The sequence below is a fragment of the Schistocerca serialis genome, chromosome 5, assembly GCF_023864345.2.
Source record: "Schistocerca serialis cubense isolate TAMUIC-IGC-003099 chromosome 5, iqSchSeri2.2, whole genome shotgun sequence".
NCBI classification, from domain to species: Eukaryota; Metazoa; Arthropoda; class Insecta; order Orthoptera; family Acrididae; genus Schistocerca; species Schistocerca serialis.
Window position 1 is genome coordinate 19,861,707 of NC_064642.1, and position 11,282 is coordinate 19,872,988.

Sequence of the window (11,282 nt, forward strand, 5' to 3'; positions counted from 1 at the left end):
TCATCTCAATATATCATCTTCTACATAACATCTACTCAATGCCAACTTGAAGTGCTAATGGGATGCTTAACCTTGATATAATTTCTATTTGAAACACAAATGTGATTCTTTAGTGTTCCCTGGCATACACCACAAATGAAGGGCCTAGCGGACAATACGAGCCAATGGTATATTCTTTGAAACGTGACATATGTTATACAGATGGTGACTTCAACATTTCCGTTATAGCAGTTGTTTGTGTGTGTTGTTTACAAAATGCTATTTAGTTCTTGTGGGAGGTGGATTAGACACATTGTTTAGTAGATCTATATGCATCCAGTGGAAATGGTGAGTGTACTGAAGATGGTGATAATGTCGTTCCTGATTAAAGTTACGTAGTAGCCCCTCCCTCCCTCCCCACCCCCTTGCATTTTTTGTAGTTTATGTACAGTATATGTACATAATGTACATCAAAACATTTGGGGACATGTCCCGTATCTAATATATGTTTCCTGATGTTACCTTGCAGTTTTAGATTTTATGACAAAGAGTGTGTTAAGTGCAATTAGACATGGCGTGAATGTAAACATTACGCTAAGCTACATGTCAGGCTGTTAGCACGATCTTTTTTTGGCTTTTACACATGTTAGCTTCACCAACTCTCAACCAAACTACCATCTTCCAACCTAATGTAGAACTCAGGCTATGATACAGAACAGTTTGTCAGCATAACCAAGATTTCAGTGGAATAGGTGTGTCCAATAACACACACTAGCCCATTTGTGTTATGACTGATAAGTGCAATGTTGACATTTTTCCTCTATTTAAACTGAGGGTTGACATTATGTTGGGAAGGTGACAGTTCAGATGTAAGTTGTGGAGCCAGTAACTGTATCATAACAATCTTCTTAGGCCCCTCTTTTTTTCGAGCAGTCCATATTTATATTTATGTCCCTCATGAAAATCTCAATTTTCCTACTGTGAGCTTATATTTTCAACTTTTTAATATGACCGAAATGATTAATAACAAGAACATCTCTAGCCGAAAACCACCTATTCCTGTTGAGATCCCATTAATTTGTCAGTTTTTATTTTTCCGTAAGGTTTTGTCTTGTTAGTGACATTGACTGGTCATTTCTTAAGGCTCGAATCTTTGGTGTCTATCATGTTGTTTACTAATTCTCAAATGAAATGACAAAAACTAAAATAAAGTTGTGTGTTCATAAATCATAGGAAACTACTATACTCACGAAGTGTAGTTGATTTGATTGAGTTTCAGGAGTGACTTTTCCCTCCTTGTTTGTTATTTGTGGGAAAGCGATGTGGAAAGTCTGTAACCTCTACAGGACGTGTTCTCACGTGGCAGAAAGACGTGAGTGGTAAGAGGGAAATCAAATACTTCCCTTGGAACAACAAGCACAGCAGCATCTGATCCACAGTGGGCAGCTGATAATAGCATCTGCATCCATGTTAGGAGGGGCTGACATTTTGAGGGGAAGGCAATGGAATGCCATCCAAACATGTCCTAGAGAACCACATGGATACATTCACTTGTAAATGTTGTGGAGTTTTGAATAGTTTTCCAATCAGATCTCTGGGGGTGGGGGAGAGAGAACAGTTTTGAGCAGATACATGTTAAAGCTGAAGAAAACAAATGTTGGAATGTTCAAAGCATATACGAAGCAGGAAATCTAGCAAATGTGGTCCAAGAAATGAGGCGAGTAGTATTGATATATTAGGTATAACAGTCACATGGTGGGTTGATAGTGGAGATTGTTCTACTGTTGGCGGGGTACACTATTTTATTCTGGGAACCAGTACCAAAATCATATTAGAGAGTGGGCGTTATACTCTCCCCAGTGCATTTCCAAGAGTGTTATAAATTTTGTGTTATATACTGACAGAGTTCCTTATTAAAGCTCATTGTCATGACAGTGAATCTAAAATTCAAGGGAATGCACCAATTGTCGACACAAATGAGCAAGAAGCAGACACTTTCTACAACCAAATCAAGGAAGTACCTACCCTCACAAAACATCATGAAATTAATATTAATAGTGGGAGACTTCAACGCCAAACTGGAAAATGGCAGATTTGAAGATCTAGTTGGACGTTTTTGTATAGGAGTATTAGTGAGAAAGATGATCGCAACTGCAATTCAGGAAGAAAACATGGTCACCAATAGTTCATTCAAATTACCAACTCAATGACTATATACATCGTAATCAGGTAGAATACATTTTAAGCAACAAGTGTTTTGGGACTTCAGTAAAGCTCATCCACTTATCCTGGACCACTTACACTATCTGATTGTATACTCACTGTTTCTCTAAAGATAAAACTCCACCTCAGCAAAGACACCCCATGAAAAACTCAAACAGTCTGAACACAGAAGTGAAGTGGCCTTGTGTATCACCAGTAAAATAGTAACTACAGGACACCTCTGGTCCAGAAAACTGCACCAAAGTATGGGAAGAGAGAAGAAACATTATGATAACCACCACTCAGTATAAACTGGGATATAAAACAAGAGATGGATGACATGATGATGAACACTGAAACAGGAGAGCCCAGACAGATCTAAACAATTACAACAATATTCAGAAACTTATAATGTCAGAAATTAGTGAAGTAAAAAATGAATAGGCTAGTTACAATGCAAGTGTGAAGAAATTAAAGCCTTAAAAGCTTCACCTGATAAGTTTGGTTTACATGAAAGCTGGAAGAAACTGCTGGGATATAAAGAAGAAAAAATGTCTCGTAAAATTTTTCTTGATGATGCAGCAAAGAAAGAGACGTTGGAATACTATATTAGGAACATTTTTTTAGAGACAGATCAAATGTTGAGATTTCTAGGAATGACAATCTAACAGAATCTCAAATTATGAAAGCCATACAAAACACAGAAACCAATAAAATAACAGGACCCGATGACACTCCAGTGGACTCATTAGCCTTCTTGATGAAGAAGTTCAGTCTTACACAGGTTACTAACAAAATTTATGACACAGGTCACTGCCTTACCCAGGGACTGTATCATCTTCCATTCCCTTACCAAAGAAGAACAACATGGAAAACTGTGACAAACTCTTTAGTCTTATGACGTACTCCTTTAAAATACACAACTTAACAAGAAGGTGAAGCACTCAGAAAGCAAGGTCGGACGTCAATGTAACTTCACACACACACACACACACACACACACACACACACACACACACACACACACACACACACACAGCGGGCTTGTAAATTACTGGAGCTGCAATTCACACACACACACACACACACACACACACACACACATCAGTGGGCTTGCAAATTACTGGAGCTGCAATTCTCTGTGGCTGGTAGAACAGTAACCAGAATGCATTAGTGTTGTTACCAGACCTGGTAGGGCATGTAAAGGTATGAACAGTGGCAGATGGTGAGTGATCACTGTGAAAGACACAAAGATGCCCTGTACTTGTATGAGAAGGTGTTATCAGTACCTGACAGAGGTTGAAAGGAGTCTTATTGTGAGACTCCATTTGGACAGCTGGTGAAATCGTGCAGTGTCCAGGTTTGTAGGGCAGCTGTCACAGTGGCCCGACGTTGGACTGCATGCAGACATGAGGGTGGGCACATTCATCATCAAGGTTCCAGTCAACTTTGTCTGACCATTGCAAGGGAGGACATCGTACTGTGCACCAAGAACATTATAACCCCATCACATTCATGCCTGTGATCTAGGAACAAGTTGCTGACTCGAAACTTCCTGGCAGATTAAAACTGTGTGCCGGACAGAGACTCGAACTCGGGACCTTTGCCTTTCGCGGGCAAGTGCTCTACCAACTGAGCTACCCAAGGACGACTCATACCCCGTCCTCACAGCTTTACTTCTGCCAGTACCTCGTCTCCTACCTTCCAAACTTTACAGAAGCTCTCCTGCAACCTTGCAGAAGACAGTTTTAATCTGCCAGGAAGTTTCATATCAGCGCACACTCCGCTGCAGAGTGAAAATCTCATTCTGGAAATATCCCCTAGGCTGTGGCTAAGCCATGTCTCCGCAATATCCTTTCTTTCAGGAGTGCTAGTTCTGCAGGTTTGCAGGAGAGCTTCTGTAAAGTTTGGAAGGTAGGAGACGAGGTACTGGCAGAAGTAAAGCTGTGAAGAAGGGGCATGAGTCGTGCTTGGGTAGCTCAGTGGTAGAGCACTTGCTCACAAAAGGCAAAGGTCCCAAGTTCGAGTCTCGGTCCGGCACACAGTTTTAATCTGCCAGGAAGTTTCATATCAGTTGCTGACTCGAAACTTCCTGGCAGATTAATACTGCGTGCTGGACCGAGCCTGAACTTGGGACCTTTGCCTTTCGCAGGCAAGTTCTCTACCAACTGAGCTCCGTTGCAGAGTGAAAATCTCATTCAAGTAGCTGACTCCTTTGAAAAATTCTATGTCACCCTGCACCATTGGTCAGAGACTAAAAGCAGCTAGATGGGAGAAGTACCATCCCACACACATGCAGCTGTTAACGTCAGACACAAACAGCCACCTTTGGAGCAGTGTGATGACTGGAAAGAATATACTGCTGATGAATGGCATTACACTGTGTTCAGTGGACAATTGCAGTTCTGGACTACTCAGGACGACCGTCGTCGGCAAATGTGGCAGTGACCTGGGGCGAGGTCCATCCTTCCGACATTTTGGCAAGGCACACGGGTGCTCAGTACGCCAACACATTCTGCATTCTTGTGTGTCACCTCTCGTGCGACAGGGTGTGCTGCCATTTTTCAACAGCACAATGCTCTTTCACACACGACAAATGTCTGTGAGCTATCTGTGTAACTTCGAGGTCATCCCATGACCAGCAAAGCCCTCAGGTCTGTCCCTGATAGAACACACGTGGGGGCAGCTCGCACAGCAAACCCACTCCAGTGCCAGTACAAAGGATATCAAGGGCCAGTTACAGCAGTTGAGGAGCATCTGCCTCTGGAAAGGATGCAACAGCTTTCTGAAACCCTACCCGACCGAATCAGTGCATGCATCCATGCCAGGGGGGGGGGGGGGGGGGGTGCAATGTCATACTTCTTTGTAAATCTCACTCAATTTTGTAGTCACTGGAATAACAACTCATAAACTTTCAAACTGTCAAGTTTAATTTTGTTTCTTCCTTCCTTTCTGTGTGCCACACTTTTTTGTCAGGCAGTGTTTTTCTAAGTGAGAGTCATCGGTGGGAAACAGCCTGGGATCAGGAAAGGTTTAGGTGCAAGAGGAGCAACAGCTGCATTACATTTTTTGTGTGCAGACTGCTACGATAAGGATTAAAATGCAGGCCTTTGGTTTAGTGATCATGAAAAAGCCTTTTACAGTGTACATCATCATAAATTTACTGAAAATCTCAAAAGGGTGGATATAGATGAGAAAGACTTCCACTGCATACAGAATTTATATTGAAATCAGACAGCTAAGGTTACATCTAATGTTGAGGTCAGTGACTTTATTAATATCTGCAGAGAAGTCAATTATTCTTGGTGATATAGAAAAAAATGGATAAGGATTTATCGAGCCTTCTTCAATAAAATTAACTATGCTGATGATACAGTATTAATTGGTTATAATTTATGTATCTCCAAGAATTCCTCAACAGAGTAGGAGATTACAGCAGTAGTTTAGGTCTGAATACCAACACCAAAAAGACACATTTTATGAATGTCACATGACAGCCTTTACAAATGGAAATCTTTGACTCTGTGGCTCTTTAATAGAAAGTTTAAGAACCTTGGAACATGGCTCAAAGATGATTGGAAATCAGGAGATAAAATTTTACATGGGAAACTCTTGTAATGCTTTCACAAAATTCAAGAAAATTCTCACAAATACAGGCCTAGATATAAAACTTACAGTTTGATTTGTCAGATGCTACATCTGGTACATACTTCTATACGCTTCAGCAGAATGGACACTTATAAGCCAACAGCAAAGAAAATCAAGGACTTTTAAATGTAGATTTACTGTAGAATGCTTAAAATACTGTGGACAGCAAGAATAACTAACACCAAAGTACTGTGACGAATCACACACTGCGAGAAATGTGAACACTATTTAAAAGAAGACAACCTGTGTACCTAGGACGCAGCTTATAGAACACCAAATATATTCTTCTACAGTTGGAAAATTGGGGTACAAGAAGAAAAGGGCGAAGAAGAATGTTGTTTGATAACTAAGCAGTGGACAAGTTTACCAAGTGAAGATGAAGTAGTAAATACAGCAGTTCAGAGACAGGATGCATTGTGTGGTTGACGTCATTGATAGATAGGCACGAGAAGGAGATGATGTGATGTTGACAAAAAGCACCGGATGGAACAACAATGACAAGACTACAAATGATGATGGACATACAGCTAATGATGAAAAAATTATATTCTAGTGCTGTGTACTGTTTCTTTCGCTGATTAGACAGGCGTAATGACTATATTTTTATGATGAATTATAAGGCGAACTATCCAAACTTCGTAGATAAATATATGGTTTACAGAGTAGTGACAATGCACTGCTGCGAATGACGTATTAACTCTCGCATACAAATGCGGAGAAACACAGTTGCGTGCACAACTCCGTTTTTGCCGCATTTTCTCGATAACTTACAGGTATTTATATCATATGCTGGCATCACAATACATCGAAATTCAAACTTTGCTATTCAAATTCTAAACTGTGATGCTGGGAAATATTAGGAACTCTTTTATTTAAATGTTTGTTTAATAGAAACAAATAATTAAAACACACTCAAAAATCGTTTAACTTCACTTCCAGTATACCAACAGTATCAAGTCTTCTACTAATAGTTCCAATATATAGGTACGAGTGTGAGAGAGACAAAAAGACCTCGTTTATTGGCACTTTTTTCGCTTTACTTGCCTCTTTATTTACTTCAAGTTTAAAGTATGATGCGTAATCATCTGCTAAGTCGGTTATCATCTTTGCTCTAACAGAACAAAACTTTATGCCACTGACAGACACCTGTTCAACAACAACAACATAAACACGTCGCGTGACGCAATCGGCGACCATAGAGTGTAGTAGTACGGTCGAGATCAGTTGTCACAGATGTACGCTTCGTACACAGCACGTACACAGCTAGTCTGTCGAGAAGCGTCTATCGACCGAAGAAGTAACAATATTAACTCTGGAAATGACCCTAGAATATGCATTTGGCTTGGTTCCAGTGCTGGAGGTAGAGCTCTGGTGTCTGCTGATTCATATCCTGTCCCATACTGTAGTTAGCCAAAAGTTGCCGTCTGCCTGAGAGAAAACTGTTTATTGAAACTCAATGAAATTTGAATGCCTTCCTTACGAAAATTAGCGAATACAGGAAAATCCAGTAGAAAGTCTATATCTCAGTTTTTCACCGAAAGCTTGGACACAAAAAGATCTAGTTTATCCTTCGCAAGTACTCCAGCAACTTGACAAGCTTCCTTAAATTCTGTCCAGGAACTGGCAAAAGCAAGGTCTATGAGACGAATTATGAGTTTCAGAGTCCATTTTCTTGTTTTTATAAATGTTCTGCAGGCCTCCATCATCTGAACACAAATGTTAATTCCTCCCATGCTCATATTACAATTTGTAACACGTTATGTACAAGGAGTACTGACAAACACTTTTTCCTTTTTGGTCCACCGTTCTAGATTTGTAACTGAATTGCATACAAAATAGTTTGACGCTAATGCCATTGCTTTTTTGTCTTGCCATTGAATGACGACAGCATTGTTGTCATCCCTGCAGAATTCTTCCATGTCACCTCTTTTCAATTTTTTCACTTCAGTCAGGTGCAATCTCTAATTTTATTACACATGGTTGTTCAAAATGGCTCTGAGCACTATGGGACTTAACATCTGAGGTCATCAGTCCCCTAGAACTTAGAACTAGTTAAACCTAACTAACCTAAGGACATCACACACATCCATGCCCGAGGCAGGATTCGAACCTGCGACCGTAGCGGTCGCGCGGTTCCAGACTGAAGCGCCTTTAACCGCGTGGCCACACTGGCCGGCATGGTTGTTCCTGTTCCATACAATTCTTTTTCTCGCAGAGCTTCCAGCAGCGGAATAGTTATAAAATATCTGTCAAAGAACAGATAAAAATCTCTCTCTAATATCTGAATCAGTGGAAGCACAATATTAAGCCCTAGGCCATAACTGCCTTCACGCAGAGGCGTTGATTTTCAGTGGCAAATATCAAAATCTAAGACTAATCTCTTGCTCTTTCCTAACCTCTTGGGCGTGGTTTGTTTGGTATATATGCTTCAAGTAACAACGACCAGTAAAAGGTATCATCTGTCCATCGATAGAGTAATGGCCTCCACTGGGGTGAGGCAATTTGACACAGGCATTCCTCATGAACCCAATTGCAGGTTGAACTTTCCAGAGTGCATACTTCCCTTTCCCTTCCGGAAAACGATTCGTATCAACAACATGCAACGACTTTCATACAGAGAAGAAATGACCCTTGTGATACTGTCTGCCATTAATAGAAGGCGAAATCCACAATGCCAATACATGCTCATAGGTGGAGTATTTGGTATAGCCTACTAGAATGAGTGCTCCAAAAACTTTTTCTTACTTTCAGCATGGTAACTCCCAAAATGTGGCCTGTTTGAGATAAATGATACATGTTTGTGTATGTGGATGCAAGCTCAAAAAATTCGCCAGGAAAGTGTGTGTGAAAGCACTTCATAGGAGCCATTGGTGATTCAAGGAAAATGTCAGATATCGGAGGGCCTTGCGAAGAAGAAGGACGTTTCCTCCATAAATGTTTTCTCGCTGTCACTAGATTCAGTTGTTGTGCACACTGTGGTACCTGTTCATTTTGGATTTGCTCTTGTGTTTCATTTAAATTTGCTACCTGCTGGTTCAAAACTAGGGGCTGCTCCTTGGAGTCATCAGATGAAGTTCTACTTTCAGCAATTTTCTTCTTAAGTGATGGCATGCAAGATTCATCAACAATGTCATCACCACTACTAAAGTCCTCCACATCTGATTGACTGGAAGGTATTCAGTCTCTGCACCTGTCAGTGTATCTAGAAAGATGGACACCCATTAACCTCAACAACTGAAATCGGTAAAAAAAGGAGTAAAAGCCTAACCCACACAGGTGTGTTACTTTAATTATCGAAGCATCTAATGTAGAATTAGTGTTGAACAAACAATTTTTATGAACTACATTTGATTCATTCATCATTCAACTATATTTCAAAATTTTTATGCACTCTGAAAACAAGTAGAATATAACGAAATTAACAATATAACTGTGACATCAGCTCAAGGCAGTCATTGTCAGAGTACTGGCACTATTGTTTGGCCCAGGTTGTAACAGTCGCACTTTAAACATGTCGTGGTAATCTGGCAAAGAATGTACCCACACAATTGTGCATATATGGCCTGAAAGGGTTACGGATTATTTACTTATTTATTTATGATATATGGCTGATCCACATGCAACAATCTGTCTGCATTCGGCACATTTACTTATATAGATTATAGCGCATGGATCGAAAATTTGCCCAGACATCAGACATGCACAAACCTGGAAGTTGGAGTTTCAGATCTGAGCAAAACTAAGCGATATTGAAATATAGAGGAGCCACAAATGTTTGTGGAAAGTTAACAGCAAGGGATACAGTGATCAGAATAAAGAGAAAGGTAATTATATTTCTGAACACCTACGTCTGCACTCCACAAGTCAGCTGACACTGTTTGATGGAGGATACTTATGGTACCACTGATTGCCCCTTCCCTGTTCAATTCGCGAGTGGGGCGTGGGAAGAATGATCAGTAAGTCTCTGTGTTAGCTCTAATTTCTCGACTTTTCTCATTGTAGTCGTTAAACGTGAGGAAGTAACATGTTGTCTGAATCTTACCTGGATGCACTCGGCTGGGACTTCAGTAGTAAGCCTCTTCTTGATGCACTATGCTTCTCTTGTAGCATCTGCCACTAGATTTTGTTCAGCATCTCCATAACGCTCTCGTGGCGACTAAACGGTCTCAATATAACACACCGCTCATCGTTGGTTCTTGTCTATCTCCTCTCTCAGCCCTACCGGATAAGAGTCCCAAACTGATGAACAATACTCAAGAATCGGTCAAACAAGTACCTTGTAAACCACCTTCTTCCTGGATGAGTTCCATTTCCTTAAGATTCTTTCTATGATTCTCAGACTAGCATCTGCTTTTTCTGCCTTTTGCTTTATGTGGTCATTCACTTAAGGTCACTTTGAATAGTTATCTCTAGCTATTGTACAGTACCAGATGATCAAAAAGTCAGTATAAATTTGAAAACTGAATAAATCACGGAATAATGTAGATAGAGAGGTACAAATTGACACACATGCATGGAATAACATGGGGTTTTATTAGAACCAACAAAGTTCAAAAAATGTCCCACACATGGTGTTTCATCTGATCAGAATAGCAATAATTATCATAACAAAGTAAGACAAAGCAAAGATGATGTTCTTTACAGGAAATGCTCAATATGTCCACCATCATTCCTCAACAATAGCTGTAGTCGAGGAATAATGTTGGGAACAGCACTGTAAAGCATGTCCAGAGTTATGGTGAGGCATTGGCGTCGGATGCTGTCTTTCAGCATCCCTAGAGATGTCGGTCGATCACGATACATTTGCGACTTCAGGTAACCCCAAAGCCAATAATCGCACGAACTGAGGTCTGGGGACCTGGGAGGCCAAGCATGACGAAAGTGGCCTCTGAGCACACGATCATCACCAAACGACGCGCGCAAGAGATCTTTCACGCGTCTAGCAATATCGGGTCGAGCGCCATCCTGCATAAACATCGTACATTCTAGCAGGTGTTTATCAGCCAGGCTGGTGATGATGTGATTCTGTAACATATCGGCGTACCTATCACCTGTCACGGTAGCAGTTACAAAACCATAATCACGCATTTCCTCGAAGAAAAAAGGCCCGATAACGGTAGATGTGGTAAATCCATCCCATACCATGACTTTCTCGTCGTGCAATGGAGTTTCCACGACAGTTCTAGGATTTTGGGTAGCCCAAATTCTGCAGTTGTAGGCGTTCACAGACCCTCGGAGCGTGAAGTGAGCTTCGTCAGTCCACAACACGTTAATCAATAGTCATCTTCCGCCAACTTTTGAAACGCCCACACCGCAAATGCCCTCCACTTCACTAAATCGCCAGGTAACAGTTCATGGTGCCAATGAATTTTGTACGGATAGCATTGGAGGGGACGCCTGAGTGCCAACCAAACATTAGTGTATGGAATGCCAGTGCGACATGCGACTGCACG

The 11,282-nt window shown here is 40.9% G+C and overlaps 1 protein-coding gene across 2 annotated transcripts in view; it reads right to left on the reverse strand.

Annotated features, from left to right (window-relative positions):
- Positions 1-7,036, reverse strand: part of LOC126481452 (biogenesis of lysosome-related organelles complex 1 subunit 4) — a 57,963-nt gene extending 50,927 nt beyond the window's left edge. The window contains exon 1 of one of the 2 annotated variants that reach the window (XR_007587563.1): positions 6,874-7,036. Coding sequence is in view for 1 of the 2 variants with exons in the window: in XM_050105224.1 (XP_049961181.1) it covers positions 6,874-7,026 (153 nt within the window). In the remaining variant the exon portion in view is untranslated. The remainder of the gene's footprint in view (positions 1-6,873) is intronic. The other variant, XM_050105224.1, reaches the window with a different exon arrangement.
- Between the last annotated feature and the right edge of the window lie 4,246 nt (positions 7,037-11,282).